Source organism: Oncorhynchus nerka, linkage group LG28, assembly GCF_034236695.1.
Source record: "Oncorhynchus nerka isolate Pitt River linkage group LG28, Oner_Uvic_2.0, whole genome shotgun sequence".
NCBI classification, from domain to species: Eukaryota; Metazoa; Chordata; class Actinopteri; order Salmoniformes; family Salmonidae; genus Oncorhynchus; species Oncorhynchus nerka.
The window spans coordinates 57775559-57794924 of record NC_088423.1 but is presented as its reverse complement, the minus strand read 5'-3'; the positions used below and the strand labels follow the sequence as shown (position 1 = coordinate 57794924).

The window sequence follows — 19366 nt, the reverse complement described above, 5'->3', positions numbered from 1 at the left end:
ATACATTTCTATGTACGTACAGTGTCTATTTTCCTGCAAGTATAGTGCAATGTACATGCATTCTATATATGTAGTGTCTAATTTCCTGCAGGTATAGTGCACTGTATGTGACCTGACAATTAGTTACATCCTCTGGATGGCGTTATTGCTACACATTTCTCTGGTTTAAGATGGTCATACCAGAAACAGCCCTCCACGTGTTCAGTACAACAGACAAAACACATATAACCACACTACTTTTATTCATTAAGACAAAGCGGTGCTATTCATTTAACATCACAGATGCATTCATAAATCAAGGTCTGAATTTAGATTTGAACAAAAAATTAACCACTCAATTTAGATTGTCACCTTATTTAAACTACTATTACTTTGATTTGAATAATGATGAAAACATAAAACATGCAAACAGCAAAGACTAATGTGCAGACAAATTAATTGATGTCAAGTACATCCCTGTCATTTAGATTATCACAAGTGAGATTATTCTGTAAATCATACATTTAACTTGTCATAAGATTCTATTACAACTCTTGAAGGGGGAAGCTACAGGTGTACATCAAAGGCTCCTCTCCTCACAAACGTCACAACACTGAAACAACAAATGAACGATATAAAGGTCAATATAGTGACCATCTGCTGAGGTCACTTCCTGCTGGGTAGGGTTTTGGTGTGGTGTTTCAGATATGTTGTAGTATGGTTCGAGTGTGGTGTGACCTGTGCTGGATTGTTAAAAGGTCATAAGGTTGCAATCTCCCCAGTGAGGTCACTTCTCTCTGCCGCAGTCGGTGCACAGGATGTCGTCACGCTGGGTGAGGAAGCCACGGCCCACTAGAGACACGGAGCACTGCATACAGGTGAAACACTCGCTGTGCCACTGGCGCTCCTCAAAGGAGATGTACTTGGCTCCTGCCAGACCTATCACACAAGGATGCAGATATGGGTAGAAGCTCAGTTGCATACTCCTTTTACTTGCATAAGGCGGCAGGTAGCCTAGTGGTTAGAGCGTTGGGCCAGTAACCGAAAGGTAGATCGAATCCCTTAGCTGACAAGGTAAAAATCTCTTGTTCTGCCACTGAACAAGGCAATTAAACCCACTGTTCCTAGGCTGTCATTGTAAATAAGAATGTGTTCTTAACTGATTTACCTACTTAAATAAAAAGGCCAAATAATAAATAAGGAGGAGAGGATGTGAGGAGTATGCAATTGGGATTCTTCCACAGACACACATGTAACACACCTAGGGCTCTATTTTAACAAAGCAATGGTAAATCTAAGCGCTGGCTGTAGTGCTATCGTTATTTTCACAGCCATAATTATGAGTGAAATAACTGTGAACGGTGCGAAAGAGCTGATGAATAAACAAGGTGTTAATGTGTTCCATGTCTTAATACTGCATGCGTTTGTCTCAAGTTTTGCAGCTTATTGACCGTCTGTGTTGTCATCAATTCCAAGTCGGCTATGGGAAGGGAATATTCTCTTCCTAGTCCTTTATGGATTGATAATACAGTTTATTAAATAGCATAGGCTACAGTAATGAGTAATAGCAGCAGTAAAAAAAACTGCCAGTGTTTCCCCAATAGCCTCTATGTTTGGAGTGTTGGCAGTCAACATTGTTGTAATTGCCTACATGTCTTTATCCATCGCACTTCTCCTAAAATATATAGTTTTTATTGTATGTGTGGGGCACGTTCTCAATAAGCAAAATATAGCCTAGGCATACTGTTGATACTGCATTATAGGACCAAATAATTGTAATATGTTTGAAAGAGTGCGTCTTTGGTAACCTGGTGAAAGGCGCTCTTTGGAAAGCATGTTCATGTTTTTTATCATGAATTTTGTTCTGAAGACAGCTCTGCTGAGTGGTCACGAACTGGCACAGCTACAAAGTCATGCAATTTTATTTTAAACCTAACTCTAACCTTAACGCTAATGTTAACCACACTGTTTTCATTCATTTTTACAATATGGCCAATATTGAATTTGCAGCATGCCCATTTAGCGGAAATCGCTCAGTTCTGCCTCAAGAACAAGACTCATCCCAATAAACGTCAACCTGCCTTTGGAGATGGATGCTTGAACAAACCAAATTAAGTATGCAGATAGGCATGTGTGTGTGTTTTAGATGTGCCGTATTGTTTCAATTCAAGGCACTGAATCGAAGGGACCGCAGTTGAGACGGTGAAAAGCTTCAAGTTCCTCGGCGTACACATCACTGACAAACTGAAATGGTCCACTCACACAGACAGTGTGGTGAAGGCCCAACATCGCCTGTTCAACCTCAGGAGGCTGAAGAACTTTTACAGATGCACAATCGAGAGCATCCTGTCTGGCTGTATCACCGCTTGGTATGGCAACTGCACCGCCCGCCACACCATCTCCAGTTGCTGGTGCAGTCTTCCCAACGCATCACCGGGGGCAAACTACCTGCCTTCTAGGACACCTATAGCACCCAATGTCACATGAAGGCCAAAAAGATCATCAAGGACAACAACAGAACTAGAAGCACAAGCATTTTGCTACACTCGCATTGGCATCTGCTATCCATGTGTATGTGACAAATAAAATGTGATTTGTACATCTGCTAAACACATTTGATTTGACAAATTGAGCATTTAAAATGTTTATGGATAGGCTATTTTGCAAGCCAAGGCCACTTATTTCTGTTGATATGGCATTCTAGGAGGACTAAATACTGGAAGAATGTGTCTTTGGTTTTATTTTTATTTTACCTTTATTTAACTAGGCAAGTCCGTTCATAATGACGGCCTACCAAAAGACCTCTTGCGGGGACCGGGGCTAAAAAAATAAAAATAGGACAACACATAGGACGGCGGAGTCAAGGCAAGACAAGGCAAACACCACATCACTACATACAGATAGACTTAAGACAACACAACATGGATTGCAACACAACATGACAACATGGTAGCAACAACTTGGCAGCAGAACAACATGGTAGCAGCACAAAACATGGTACAAACCTCTCTTGTAAAGAATATTTACTGGTCTGTGGTGTGTAATGAGGAGCAACCAGAAGCTGCACTTGACACAATAAGTCTGACAGCCCAACTGATTGGCAAACATACTGCAAATTAAGAAATCATGTGACTAAGCTAAATAAAAAGAAACTATACAATGAAATGAAGATCAGTTATTTAAAGAATGATAGTAAAAAAGCTTTGGGGCACCTTAAATGTAATTTTGGGGAAAAAAGCCAACTCAGCTCCATCATTCATTGAATCAGATGGCTCATTCAACACGAAGCCCACTGATATTGCCAACTACTTTAATTACTTTTTCAAAGGCAAGATAAGCAAACTTAAGGATGACATGCCAGCAACAAACGCTGACACTACACATCCAAATATATAAGACCAAAGCAGTTGAGACAATAATTGTACTTTCAAATTCCGTAAAGTCAATGTGGAAGAGGTGAAAACAATATTGTTGTCTGTCAACAATGACAAGCCACCGGTGTCTGACAATCTGGATGGAAAATTACTGAGGATAATAGCAGACGATATTGCCACTCCTATTTGCCACATATTTCATTTAAGCCTACTAGAAAGTGTGTGCCCTCAGGCCTGGAGGGAAGCTAAAGTCATTCCGCTACCGAAGAATAGTAAAGCCCCATTTACTGGCTCAAATAGCCGACCAATCAGCCTGTTACCAACCCTTAGTAAACCTCTGGGGAAAAAATGTGTTTGACCAGATACAATGCTTGTCTAACAGAACACTTCTTTAATGGAATCCTCTCAAACATAATCCAGGTAGAATCAGGAATTCCCAGGGTAACTGTTTAGGCCCCTTGATTTTTTTATTTTTACAAACGGCATGACACTTACTTTGAGTAATGCCAGTGTCTATGTATACGGATGCTACTACAGCAACTGAACACTTAACAAAGAGCTGCGGTCAGTTTCAGAGTGGGTGGCAAGGAATAAGTTAGCCCTAAATATTTCTAAAACTAAAAGCATTGTATTTGGGACAAAACATTCACTAAATGACCTAACCTATTCCATAACACCTCCCCAACAAGAAAAGAAAAGACCTCACATAGTCACCAATATCTATTTTCCTTCCTAAAATGTGTATTTTCCATAAACTTCCTTAACCCTTTACACTCGTACCCGGGTTGAAAATGGCAGATTTGGACACTGATAACTGCCTAAATTGGAACGCAGTGGCTGTACAGTAACATGCTATACATTACGTCAGAGGTCAGGGTCTCGGCTTCATAGCTCTGTATGGGTTTTGACTGACAGCAGTTCTGAACTTGAGCACCACGCACGATAAGAAGTTGCCCTATCCGTACTGCTAATTGGACAACTTTTTAAAATGTTTTGTTATCTGAGGGAGGGAAAAGCTTTAAATTAAGAGCACTTGATGTATTTTGAAAGAGGAGATGTTGAGGATTATAATAAATATCTATTTGATGTCATACAAACAAACCAAATACCCTAGGTTGTCTTGAAGAGAATGAGCCTATGATTGTTGTATTGTGAAGAACATTTATGAAAACTTGATGAAAAACCAACTGGAAGTGAGTACACTGGTGGATCTGACTTTTCCACCAAACTCAATTCTTCACGCTCCTGATTCTCACAACACACAGCTGCGTCACCCTGCAAAACCTAGACCGGGTCTTCCAGCAAATTCTCACTAACTGTACAACCTGACTGAGAAGACTCTCCTCCCTTCCATAGCTCAGAGAAAAACGTGTCAGCTAAAGTAACACACAAACAACTTCATGGTCAGCCTGCTGAGGAACCACAACCTACCCTACTTTGGCCAAGAACGTACCCCCTAAATTGACACATAAATCAACCTTGTCCACAACCTGCATAGGGTACACTACATCACATATCTCTACCAAGAAGTTCTCAGCTAGAGACACAAAAGACTCACCTTCCTCTCTAGGGAGAAATATTAATCCAGGTAGAATCAGGAATTCCCAGGGTAACTGTTTAGGCCCCTTGATTTTTTTATTTTTACAAACGGCATGACACTTACTTTGAGTAATGCCAGTGTCTATGTATACGGATGCTACTACAGCAACTGAACACTTAACAAAGAGCTGCGGTCAGTTTCAGAGTGGGTGGCAAGGAATAAGTTAGCCCTAAATATTTCTAAAACTAAAAGCATTGTATTTGGGACAAAACATTCACTAAACCCTAAACCTCAACTAAATCTTGTAATAAATCATGTGGAAATTGAGCAAGTTGAGGTGACTAAACTGCTGGGAGTAACGCTAGATTGTAAACTGTCATGGTCAAAACATATTGATACAGTAGTAGCTAAGATGAGGAGAATTTTATCCATAATAAAGCGATGCTCTGCCTTCTTAACAACACTAGACAGGCCCTAGTTTTGTCACACCTTGACTACTGTTCAGTCGTATGGTCAGGTGCCGCAAAAAAATACTTTTTTGCTCTTGGATGTACACAGAGAGCTAATATTAATAACATGCATGTCACTCTCTCCTGGCTGAAAGTGGAGCAGAGATTGACTTCATCACTACTTGTATTTATGAGAGGTATTGACATGTTGAATGTACCGAGCTCTCGGACACCGATGCATACCCCAAGAGGTCTCTTCACAGTCCCCAAGTCCAGAACAGACTATGGGAGGCGCACAGTGAAAACATAGAGCCATGACTACATGGAACTCTAATTCCACATCCATTAACTGATGCAAGTTGGAAACATATATTTTAAAAATATTTTTAAAAACACATGGAATAACGGGAGTGTGAAGCAACACAAACATAGGCACAGACACATGCATACACACACGATAACATATGCACTATACATACACATACACTTGGATTTAGTACTGTAGATATGTGGTAGTGGTGGAGTAGGGGCCTGAGGGCACACAGTGTTTGGTGAAATCTGAATGTATTGTAATGTTTTTTTTTATTTTATAAACTGCCTTAATTTTTCTGGACCCCAGGAAGATTAGTTGCTGCCTTGAGGGATCCATAATAAATATAAAATACAAATACAAACATTATTGTGCATAGACAACAGCACAAAGGGCAAAAAGGTAGTGACAACAATACGTCACGCGAAGCAGCCACAACTGTCTGTAACTGTCCATGACTGAGTCTTGAATGAAGAGATAAAACTGTCCAGTTTGAGTGTTTTTTGCAGCTCGTTCCAGTCGCTAGCTGCAGCGAACTGAAAAGAGGAGTAACCCAGAGATGTGTGTGCTTTTGAGACCTTTAACAGAATGTGACTGGCAGAACGGGTGTTGGTACTCAGACGAGGGGCACTGAAATTGGGGATGGATAGCGTACTTGAACAAGCGAAATTAAGTATGCAGGTATGTGAATAATGAAAAGGCATGATAGCAAAAACCTCATATTTCAAAGCAAACTCAGTAGAACATTTAAAAACCCTTTATTCAAAGGCTACTTGGCTAATGGCCAGGATTAAAAGACGCACCTGTGCAATGCTGCTAAACCAGCCAGGTTAGGCTATGGTTGTTTTTTCATCAAATGAAACGGGGAGGAAACCAATAGTTTGTTCCAAATACCAGATTCACCGGCACAAAAGGCATAGGCTGTGTTTCACTCTCAAAATCCATTACATGATCAACTGCATTACTGCTAAGACCTGCTTTTGTGAGTCTTAAGGGCACATGTGCCTTGCTCAAGGGCACATCCACAGATTTTTCACCTTGTCGGCTCAGTGATTCGAACCAGTCAACATTCGGTTACTGGCCCAATGCTCTTAACCGCCTCCTTAGTGCCAGAAGAAAACAGCATACTATGCAGAATAATGCTTGCAGACACACATACTGTACAAGTGCCCACATATGATGTTACAAACACCAACAGGTGATGTGTGATTGCATGGCATCAATAGAGAATATTAATAGAAAAATGTAGCATGAAGGGTGACAAAATGAATGACAATATTCGTAGAGTGACTCACTGGTGATGGGTTTGGTGCAACCCACACACTTCTTGGCATAGAGGTTGCTAAAGCAGCCCAGACAGTAGGGGTAGTTCTCTCTGGAGGTGAAGCGCTGTCCTGATAGCTGCTTCTTACAGCCGATGCACAGGAAACACTCACGGTGCCAGGGTTTGTCATTGTAGGTCACCCCACCGGTCGTAATGGCCTTAAGGAGATATACACACATGACATGCCAGCACAGCAGGGGCAGATGACACAAGTCCTAGTTTCAAGTTATGTCACATGCACAAGTAGAGTTAAACAATTCAATAATCAATAACAATGTATTACTAGAAATAAAAAAATAAAAAAATAAAAAATATGAAATACACAAACTAAGTAAGCATACAAAATACAGGAAATATTTAAAAAGTCAGTTCCAATACCAGATTTACATGTGCAGGGATACTGGAGTGATGGAGGTAGATATGTATAAGGGTAAGGTGACTAGGCAACAGGATATAAGACAAACAGAGTAGTATCAGCTTGCTTGTGAGTGAGTGTGTGGATGGATGGATGTGTAGCGTCAGTATAAATGTATGTGCATATTATGTGTGAGTGAGCAAATTATGGAGTGATTGTTTTTGAGTGTGTTGGAGTGACAGTGTGTGCATGAGTGTGTAGGGCCATGTGAGTGTGCATAAACGACAGTGCAAATCCTGAAATAAAAGGTAAATAAAGATACAAGGTAAACTCGGTCCGTGTAGCTATTATGTTAATAATTTCTTAGTCGTATTGCTTGGGGATAGAAGCTGTTCAAAAGCCTGTTTGTGTCAAACTTGACGCACCGGTACATCTTGCCATGTGGCAGCAAAGAAAATAGTCTATGGCTTGGGTGGTTGGGGCCTTTGACAATTTTCCAGGCCTTCTTCCTGATATAGATGTCCTGGATGGCAGGGAGCTCGGCCGCAGTAATGTACTGGGCTGTCCTCACAACCCTCTGTCGTGCCATGTGATCAAGGGCGGTGCTATTGCCATACCAAAGCAGTGATGCAGCCAATCAATATGGTCTCAATGGTACAGCAGTAGAACCTTTTCAGGTTTGAGGGTCCATGCCAAACTTTTTCAACCTCCTGAGCGGGAAGAGGCCTTCTTCACGACTGTGCGTGTATGTTTGGACCATTTTAAGTCTTTAGTGATTTGGACAGAGGAACCTGAAGCTGTCTACCTGCCCCGCTGACCCCCCCCGCCTTTTGATGTGGATGGGGCCATGCCCGTTTCCTGTAGTCCACAACCTGCTCCTTGGTCTTGCTGACATTGAGGGAGAGGTTGTTGCTCCTGCACCACATTGTCAGGTCACTGACCTCCTCCCTGTAGGCTGACTCATCGTCGCCGGTAATCAGGCCTACCACCGCCATATGATAGTCCTTATTGAACAGATGAACTTCCATGTGCCCTAATTACAAACTTGAATGGGATCCATAATTAGGAATACAAATATTAAATCCAGGTGTTATGAAACCAATAACTAGCCTACTGATTTTGCTTCACTCATTAGGTCCCGGGGTCTTAGGCCTAGCTACAGTACATGGTCTGTAACCTCATTTGATGTGTGCATTAATGTGAGAAATCAGCGTTTGAGGACAGTGTTGAATGCAAATGTGCCCAGGGAGACCACAACCTTACCTTGGTCCAGGGCCAGCTCTGTCTTGACTCATTCAAATTGATTGTTATTTTCAGATGGTGACGGAAACAAATATATACAAAAAGAAAAACTACAAAAAGGCATTCCCAAACTAAAGATTCAAACATAAACAAAAAGCCTCATGGCCAACAACCAAATCAGTAGCATAACAGCTTGCCAGCTGGTGCCAGCACAGCACTTTGTACCTGGGTGCTACTGCCCCCTGGGGAAATGGAGTGTGGTAATGGTAGTGAGCTGTAGTGTGCTGTCTAAATGACCTAACCTATTCCATAACACCTCCCCAACAAGAAAAGAAAAGACCTCACATAGTCACCAATATCTATTTTCCTTCCTAAAATGTGTATTTTCCATAAACTTCCTTAACCCTTTACACTCGTACCCGGGTTGAAAATGGCAGATTTGGACACTGATAACTGCCTAAATTGGAACGCAGTGGCTGTACAGTAACATGCTATACATTACGTCAGAGGTCAGGGTCTCGGCTTCATAGCTCTGTATGGGTTTTGACTGACAGCAGTTCTGAACTTGAGCACCACGCACGATAAGAAGTTGCCCTATCCGTACTGCTAATTGGACAACTTTTTAAAATGTTTTGTTATCTGAGGGAGGGAAAAGCTTTAAATTAAGAGCACTTGATGTATTTTGAAAGAGGAGATGTTGAGGATTATAATAAATATCTATTTGATGTCATACAAACAAACCAAATACCCTAGGTTGTCTTGAAGAGAATGAGCCTATGATTGTTGTATTGTGAAGAACATTTATGAAAACTTGATGAAAAACCAACTGGAAGTGAGTACACTGGTGGATCTGACTTTTCCACCAAACTCAATTCTTCACGCTCCTGATTCTCACAACACACAGCTGCGTCACCCTGCAAAACCTAGACCGGGTCTTCCAGCAAATTCTCACTAACTGTACAACCTGACTGAGAAGACTCTCCTCCCTTCCATAGCTCAGAGAAAAACGTGTCAGCTAAAGTAACACACAAACAACTTCATGGTCAGCCTGCTGAGGAACCACAACCTACCCTACTTTGGCCAAGAACGTACCCCCTAAATTGACACATAAATCAACCTTGTCCACAACCTGCATAGGGTACACTACATCACATATCTCTACCAAGAAGTTCTCAGCTAGAGACACAAAAGACTCACCTTCCTCTCTAGGGAGAAATATTTCTGGGTAACCACTGTCTACTTTTGCAAAGAATGTTTCCTCCAATTCCCCATACAAATCATCTCTTCCCTGTCGGATTTGCCATCAGCACTCTTCTGAACATACTGTAAGTAACTTCAAACTGGGGATACCTCAAAACTCTCCTTGAGAGACACAGCCCCTTGACACACCTGACTTTTCACTGAGGTTACACAAACCTGATCACTTGCGGAAACTAGCTCCACTCTGATCACTGAAGGAAACTGGTTTAGCAACAAGAATGACTGGCAGGTAACACACACTTTCTCCCCTCTATTCATCCCTACTCATCTGCTTTTTCAACAGTGCTATCTCCTGTTCTAGCCTAGCCATTTCCAACATTCTTCCTCCTGACTGCTATCCATCAGAACCCCAGGCAAGCACTCACTCTACATCTCCCATAACAGCACTGCCACCTCTAACTTGCTCAATTCCTCTTCTATTTCAACCTCTGGCATTTTTGTCACCTGACATAACTGATCACTCTCTTGAAAAAAAAACACTATCCTCAATATATGCGCAAGTCCCTTCTGGCTCAAACACCCCGTAATCAAAATCAATACGCTAAACAGAACCTATTAAACAATTAGCCACTACAGCTCGCTGCTAACCAACCAATACATGCACACGTTCCAAGCCCCAAAGATAACCACCCCAACCAGGCAAAAACCATGCACAAAAGCTACAGTTAGCCACTAGCCCAGCACTATCACAAAAAATTCACCAAAGCTATAAACCATAGCAACAGTTAGCCACTAGCCTAGCGCTCACAAATGCATCTGCCACAGAGTTCTCCAGATTCCAAACTGGTATATCTAATCCTGTAAAACAGTCAACACAAAATGTTCTGGCCCATGAGTAAAACATCTCATCTGCCCTACAGTAGCTAACAACTACCAACTTGCAAACATTTGACTACCTTCGCGGGCAAGTCCACACCAAACATTTCTGTTGACCAAAAAAGCATAATCTATCTTGATAACCTGCAAACTAAAACTCCGGTTGGCGCTACTGCAAACCTCACCTAGCAAATAAACAATGAGTCTACCAAACCATACCAGTTTAAAACCACCCAGACTGCTAAGATCAAATCAAATTTGATTTCTCACATGCGCCAAATTAAACGGATGAAATGCTTACTTTTACAAGCCCTTAACCAACAATGCAGTTTTAAGAAAATAGAGTTAAGAAAATATTTACTAAATTTACTAAAGTAAAAAAAAATACAATAATAACACAAGAAAATAACAATAATGAGGCTATATACAGGGGGTACTGGTGCCAAGTCAATGTGCAGGAGTACAGGTTAGTCGAGGTAATTTGTACATGTAGGTAGGGGTGAAGTGACTATGCATAGATAATAAATAGCGAGGGGGTGCAAATAGTCCGGGTGGCCATCTGATTAATTGTTCAGCAGTCTTATGGCTTGGGTTTAGAAGATTTTAAGAAGCCTTTTGGACCTAGACTTTTTTTTATGTAACCTTTATTTAACTAGGCAAGGCATTTAAGAACAAATTCTTATTTACAATGATGGCCTACACCGGACAAACCCGGATGATACTGGACCAATTGTGCGCCGCAATATGGGACTCCCAATCACAGCCGGTTGTGATACAGCCTTGAAGCTCCGGTACCGCTTATCATGCGGTAGCAGAGAGTACAGTCTATGACTTGGGTATTTGACCATTTCTGGGGCCTTTCTCTGACACTGCATAGTACATAGGTCCTGTATGGCAGGAAGTTTCGGCCCCAGTGATATACTGGGTTGTACACACTACCCATACCAGGCGATGATGCAACCATATAACTTTTTGAGATCTGTGGACCAATGACAAATCTTTTCAGTCTCCTGAGTGGGTGTTGTCGTTCACAACTGTCTTGGTGTGTTTGGACCATGATAGTTTGTTGGTGAGGTGGACACCAATGAACTTGAAACTCTCGACCCGGTCTACTACAGCCCAGTCGATGTGAATGGGAGCGTGTTCGGCCCTCCTTTTTCCTTTAGTCCAAGATCTTCTCCTTTGTCTTGCTCACGTTGAGGGAGAGGTTGTTGTGCTGGCACCACACTGCCAGGTCTCTGATCTCCTCCCTATAGGCTGTCTCATCGTTGTCGGTGATCAGGCCTACCGCTGGTGTGTCATCAGCAAATTGAATGATGGTTTTGGAGTCGTGCTTCGTCACGCATGGGTGAACAGGGAGTACAGGAGGGGCCTAGGCATGTACCCCTGAGGAGCCCCCATGTTTGTTGATTAGCACAATTGGTTAGGAGCCTGTAAAACGGCAGCCTTCTACTCTGGCGCCATTACTTAATCTGCCCCAATTGAGCACCCAAATGTTAAAATGGAAATATGCAACATTTTTGTCTACATGAAAAAAATCACATAGAAATGTGAGTTAAGGATCTATCATTCTACTGAAAGCATGTCTAAGAAGCGGTAGATCTATTCTATGTGCACTATTTCTACTTTCGGTTTTGTACACCAGCCTCAGTCAGCTGAAACAACAATATTTTTGGACCCGGAAAATATATTTCACAGCAGTTTAGATGGAATAATGATTCTCTATACTATACTATATAATATTGTCACATAATCTGAAATGAAGTGAACTATTAGAGTTTTAGCAACCTGGAAATGGCGGAGCGATTTCTGAATAGTGCAACTTTAAAATGTATCCCGGAAGAGCACCCACATGTTACAAAACCAATAACTAGCCTACTGATTTTGCTGAACTCATTAGGTTTAGGGGCCTTAGTGCTACAGCACCCTGGGGGAATGGAGTGTGGTAGTGGCAGTGAGCTGCAGTGTGCTGTCTAACTAGCTAACCTATTCCATATCACAGGATCCTTCCTATCTAGCCATGATTGGCTGAGATAATGAAGGGGTTAACCATGCTCATGTGTGGGTCTCTAGCACTGAACAAAATCTTTCAAGGGCATTTTTCTCCTACTTGTCTTCTAAGTGAGATAACACTTTTATTAACTTTTAAAACAGTATAACTTTACCATGCTTACTCCAATCAGAGTGTATGATATATCATTTTGGAGCTCTCAATCTGAACTAATGGAAAACAAATTGGGTTGAGTCTTGACATACACAACACATACAATTACACATTCTTCTAGAGTGCTGCTTATGTCTACATCCTAAAATATTATGTAATGGTGTAAATATAATAAATATAAACCTGTAAAAGAACTGTCACTATTTAAAATACAGTGTAAACCATGAGACTGCAAGATTCTTACTTTTTTACAGGCACAGCACTGATAGGCAAATTGCTTCTCAAAACAGGACACGCAGAAGTAGCCGTTGTCTTTGGGGATGAAGGACTTGGTTCCTATTGGTTGCTGGCAGCGATGGCACAGGAAGCAGGTCTCATGCCAGCTGTTCCCCTTGTACTCCATTTTGCGGGAACCTAACACAGGCGAAGGACAGCTTAGTCAGCACATGGAAACAAGACAGGAAAACCTACTGCACCAGTGAAGGCACCTCAGAAAAGAAAGGAGATGACCATCCTACTGAAAGAATTTCATGAAATATTATTTTTAGATAAAAATATATGAAATATATTAACATCACCAAATAACTGATAAAAACACTTGGTTTTCAATGAAGGTCTACAGTAGCCTCAACAACACTCTGTAGGGTAGCACCATGGTGTTGCCGGAGGACAGCTATTTTACATCCTCCTCTGACTATAACAACTTCAATACAAAACCTAGGAGGCTCATGGTTCTCACCCATAATAACTGACTTACACAGTAATTATGATGACTTCCAGAGAACATCCTCCAACCTATCAAAGCTCTTGCAGCATGAATTGACATACAATAACAGTCAAAAGTTTGGAAAAATGTACTCATTCAAGGGTTTTTCTTTATTTTTTGTATTTTCTACATTGTAGAATAATAGTGAAGACATGAACACAATGAAATAAAACATATGGAATCATGTAGTAACCAAAAAAAGTGTTAATTAAATCAAAATATATTTTATATTTGAGATTCTTCAAAGTAGCCACCCTTTGCCTTGATGATAGCTTTGTACAGTCTTGGCATTCTCTCAACCAGCTTCATGAGGTAGTCACCTGGAATGCATTTCAATTAATGGATGTGCCTTGTTAAAAGTTCATTTGTGGAATTTATTTTATTCTTAATGCGTTTGAGCCAATCAGTTGTGTTGTGACAAGGTAGGGGTGGTATACAGAAGATAGCCCTATTTGGTAAAATAACAAGTCCATATTATTGCAAGAACAGCTCAAATAAGCAAAGATCATTGATAGACCATCATTAATTTAAGACATGAAGGTCAGTCAATGGGGAGAATTTCAAGAACTTTGAAAGTTTCTGCAAGTGCAGTCGCAAAAACCATCAAGTGCTATGATGAAACTAGCTCTCATGAGGACCGACACAGGAAAGGAAGACCCAGAGTTATCTCAGCTGCAGAGGATAAATTCATTGGAGTTACCAGCCTCAAAAATTGCAGCCCAAATAAGTGCTTTACAGAGTTCAAGTAACAGACACATCTCAACATACACTGTTTCTCAAGTGACTGCGTGAATCAGAACTTTGTGGTTGAAGTACTGCAAAAAAAACTAAAGGACATCAAGTCAAGTCAAGAGACTTGTTTGGGCCAAGAAATATGAGCAATGGACATTAGACCGGTGGAAATCTGTCCTTTGGTCTATGAGTCCAAATTTGCGATTTTTGTTTTTTTCAACAGGACAGTGACCCAACACACCTACAGGCTATGTGAGGAATATTTGACCCAGAAGGAGAGTGACGGAGGGCTGCATCAGATGGCCTGGCCTGCACAATCACCCGTCCTCAACCCAATTGAGATGACTTGGGATGAGTTGGACTGCAGAGAGAAGGAAAAGCAGCCAACAAGCGCTCAGCATATGTGGGAACTCTTTCAGGACTGTTGGAAAAGCATTCCAGGTGAAGCTGATTGAGAAAATACCAAGAGTGTGCAAAGCTGTCATAAAGGCAAAGGGTGGCTACTTTGACAAATCTAAAATCTAAAATAGAAGTATATTTGTTTAACACTTTTTGGGTTACTACATGATTCCATGTGTGTTATTTCATAGTGTTGATGTCTTCACTATTATTCTACAATGTATAAAATACTACAAATAAAGATAAACCCTTGAATGAGTAGCTGTGTCCAAACTTTTGACTCATACTGTATGCTGTCCACTCAATCAAAGCACAGCAATCTGGTAGTGAAAGCTACAGCTAGCTAGCAATGCAATGCGTAAGTAGTTGACTCAAAGAGAAAGAAAGACAATAGCTTAACACTTTGAACAAATTAATTTCTTTAAAAATTAAGGAGAAGCAGCAGCAGAGAGAGAGAGAGAGAGAGAGAGAGAGAGAGAGAGACAGAGAGAGACAGAGAGAGAGAGCAACATATATTTCGTTATATATTTTTCACTTTCACTTACCTAGCCAGCTAATGCAGCTAGCAATTTAGTCTACTCAAAAACAGTTTTGAAGAGAGAGGAATGGTATTTATTTAAGGCTATCCAACAGATTGTGGGGGCTGTTTTGTTAGACTTCAGTGCGGCTTTTGACATTATCGATCAGTCTGCTGGTGGAAAAACATATGTGTTATGGTTTACACCCCCTGCTATATTGTGGATAAAGCGTTACATGTCTAACAGAACACAGAGGGTATTCTTCAAAGGAAGCCTCTTCAACATCATTCAGGTAGAATCAGGAATTCCCCAAGGCAGCTGTCTAGGCCACTTACTTTTTTCAATCTTTACTAATGACATGCCACTGGCTTTGTGTAAATCTATGTATGCTGATGCCACTGGCTTTGTGTGTCTATGTATGCTGATGACTCAACACAATACACATCAGCTACTACAGCGACTGAAGTGATTGCAACACAACAAGGAGTTAGTTAGTTAGTTCATAATGGGTGGCAAGGAATAGGTTAGTCCTAAATATTTCAAAAACTAAAAGGACAAGTCATTCCTAAATCATTCTTAAACCTCAACTAAATCTTGTAATAAATAATGTGGAAATTGAGCAAGTTGAGATGGCTAAACTATTTGGAGTAACCCTGGATTGTAAACTATCATGGTCAAAACATATTGAAGGATGTAGGAAAAATGCAATTGGCTCATAACAGGGCAGCACGGTCGGCCCTTGGATGTACACAGAGCTAATGTTAATATAGTACCTTCGGAAAGTATTAAGACCCCTTGACTTTTTCCACTTTTTGTTACGTTACAGCCTTATTGTAAAATTGATTAAATACAACATTTTTCTCAGCAATCTACACACAATACCACAAAATGACAAAGTGAAAACAGGTTTGTACAGACTTTTGCAAATGTATTACGAACAAAGACAGAAATACCTTATTTACATAAGTATTCAGATTCTTTGCTATGATACTCGAAATTGAGCTCAGGTGCATCCTATTTTCATTGATCATCCTTGAGATGTTTCTACAACTTGATTGGAGTCCACCTGTGGTAAATTCATATGATTGGACATGATTTTGAAAGGCACACACCTGTCTGTACGGTCCCACAGAGCAAAAACCAAGCCATGAAGGCAAAGGAATTGTCAGTAGAGCGACAAGACAGGATTGTGTCAAAGCACAGATCTGGGGAAGGGTACCAAAAACTTACTGCAGGGATTGATGGTCCCCAAGAACAAAGTTGATTTCATCATTCTTAAATGGAAGAAGTTTGGAACCACCACGACTCTTCCTAGAGCTGGCCGCCAGGTCAAACTGGTTAATCAAGGAGGTGAACCCGATGGTCACTCTGACAGAGCTCTAGTTCTTCTGTGGAGATGGGAGAACCTTCCAGAAGGAAAACCTTCCCTGTAGCACTCCACCAATTAGGCCTTTATGGTAGTGGCCAGACAGAAGCCACTCCTCAGTAAAAGACACGACAGCCCACTTGGAGTTTGCCAAAAAGGTACCGAAAGACTCACAGACCATGAGAAACAAGATTATCTGGTCTGATAAAACCAAGATTGAACTCTTTAACTCCTTCAGCGTCACGTCTGGAGGAAACCTGGCACTATCCCTAAGGTGAAGCATGGTTGTGGCAGCATTATGCTGTGGAGATGTTTTTCAGCATCAGGGACTGGGAGAAATGACAAATGAGGCCATTCTCATAAAAAATAAAATCATCCCTCCTAATCTTCAATGCCAGCAACTGCCACTGTACTGCACATGCAGTAGTAGGCCTGCAGAAATAGAACACCTCCACCAATAGGGACTGAGCAGTAGTGGTAGTTATTGACATATCATATCACGCATTTTTCAGGGAAGAACAATGTGAACTAAAATACATATTTTAGAATAATCAATATCATCATCAATGTTGTCCTACAGCACCTGGCATGATGGTTTTCTTGCAGGTGGAGCATTTGGAGGAGTACTCATGGGAGTAACACTCTGTGCAGAGAAGTTGTTCATCCTTAGCTGCAAAGGGCTTTTCTACCAGAGGGCGGCTGCATTTGGCACACTTGAAGCACTGCTCATGCCAGTGGCAATCCTTATAGGACAGATCCTATCAAACAAACATACAGACAGTGTTAACCATGTAATGGATTGATTGGATTGATGGTTATTATTGCCACAGCAATTTAAATTATTCGATTGAAGAATTTGAAAGAATATAATTTATAAATAGTACATTACTAAGATTACTGTATTCCTTATCAACTGTCTTACCTCATCATCACAAAAAAAGTTTGGTTGTTGGTATTGTTGGTTTTTGTTGTCATTGGCGAATTTCTGAAGAAATTATATATAGCTTAAAAGCATGTTTTTTTAAGCCATTTTGTTCCCATGGAAAGTCTTTGAGAACAACAATAATTCATGTCAAAATGTCATGGGATGCAAATTTTTGTTGGTGGTCCATTCTTTGTTTGAAGGTATGTGCACTTAAGGAGTGTGGCTTTAAGACAGTGATGCAGTTCAGTTAATTAGATGTCTATATAGACCTTGGAAATATGTTTTTCACAACTTTGCTGGTTCAAACAATCACTTAGCAAAGGTTTTAAAGCCCCAATGCAGTGTTTTCAATTTGTGTGCTTATTTCATGAGCCTCCTTTCGCCATTCAAATGCTCAGTCTGACCGTGTGGCTGTGTTGATAGAAATGTAAATATACATATTTACATACATAGCCCTGATTGGCGGATAGGATCGTCTACGCTGTAGAGAGCCTACCCCCTTACCCCTTCAAAGTAGGAGGATACATATGCAAATAAAATATGATTGGTCATTGGTCAGAACAATCAGAACAGATTGTGACATGATCTGGGCCAAAAACTCCATTCCACCTGAACAGGCTGAAATTCCAGGTGTTTATTTTTTCTTCAAAAACCACTTACACTCAATGTTATTTTGACCTCATGGTGTGGAAATATCATTACAAAAACAGAAAATCACATTTTTTACTGGACTGCCACTTTAAACCTAACAATCGTGTACTTCAGTTTCGCTGATGTGCTTATGTACACTGAGTATACCAAACACTAGGAACACCTTCCGAATATTGACTTGCACCCCCCACCTCCCCCATTCTTGATAGACATGGGAATCTGTTGAACGTGAAAAACCCAGCAATGTTGCAGTTCTTCACACAAACCGGCGTGCCTAGCACCTACCACCATACACTGTTCAAAGGCACTTAAAAATACTGTCTTGCCCATCAATAAGGGATCATATCTTTCACCTAGAATCACCTGGTCATCTCATAGATGAGCAGGTTTTCCTAATGTTTTCTATACTCAGTATATCATACTCTATACACATGAAAATATGCATTATATGGGGTCAGTACAGAATTCTTACCTTACAGTTGCACCCAATAGGCAGAGAGCACACTTCACAGCAATTGGAGAACAAGTTCTCATAGCACTTAGTGCAGTACTGAGTATCCTCCTTCATAACATATTTATTTCCCAACAAGGACTCCTTGCAGTAATGGCAGTCAAACCGCTCTGTAGACATGCTTGCTCTTTACCTGCAGGTCAAAGACAAAGAAATGAACAACAAGAAAATGCCAAAATATTATTTGCATCCTGAGGAAAAACACTTCCTTCCTGCAATCAGGATCCAACCAATGTCCTTCCCCGTATATTTCAATGTCGTCTGAATTCTAAGTGATGACTTAAAAATATATATTTACCTCTGATGATGTTGCTTCCAAGGAGAGACTGAATTGAGGGCTGCAGAGTGAGGACCAGGCGTGTGGATGGAGAAGGGTAAACCAGGATTAAGTGGGCACATCATTGAAAGGCACATCTATAAATACTAGCCCTCTTATTACCAGTAATCTCTGAGGAGAACGTAGTGTTCCACTACACACTTCTGCACCTTTTAAGGGAGTTTGTGCTGAGCATATTGGCATACATTTATGTTGGTTAAAAAGTTGTGGTTATAAATGTGAATATTGTGGATGGGGAACGCATGTTTGTACATGAGACGTTTCATATGAATCTTATGGTTTACATGTTTTTGAAAATAGCAATGAAAACTGATGACTAAAGTAAGGAATACATCCTGAGGGAATGTG

At 40.8% G+C, this 19366-nt stretch overlaps 1 protein-coding gene across 1 annotated transcript; it reads right to left on the bottom strand.

Moving 5' to 3' along the window:
- Window positions 1-225: 225 nt before the first annotated feature.
- On the bottom strand, window positions 226-19070 carry fhl5 (four and a half LIM domains 5). Its single transcript, XM_029641064.2, has 6 exons — window positions 18980-19070; window positions 18643-18814; window positions 17178-17352; window positions 13058-13227; window positions 6948-7134; window positions 226-918 (listed from the first exon to the last, which is right to left on the bottom strand). Exons 2-6 carry the CDS (start codon window positions 18799-18801, stop codon window positions 767-769), a joined length of 843 nt encoding a protein of 280 aa, XP_029496924.1. The 5' UTR covers window positions 18802-18814; window positions 18980-19070; the 3' UTR covers window positions 226-766.
- Window positions 19071-19366: the final 296 nt, after the last annotated feature.

Excerpts from the sequence above, each read along its gene's own strand:
- fhl5 (XM_029641064.2), bottom strand. The coding sequence starts at position 18,801 with ATGTCTACAGAGCGGTTTGACTGCCATTACTGCAAGGAGTCCTTGTTG. Across the intron at positions 7,135-13,057 it reads AGTGCTGTGCCTGTAAAAAA|GCCATTACGACCGGTGGGGT; the intron begins GTAAGAATCTTG and ends TATCTCCTTAAG. Across the intron at positions 919-6,947 it reads TTGCACCAAACCCATCACCA|GTCTGGCAGGAGCCAAGTAC; the intron begins GTGAGTCACTCT and ends CTTGTGTGATAG.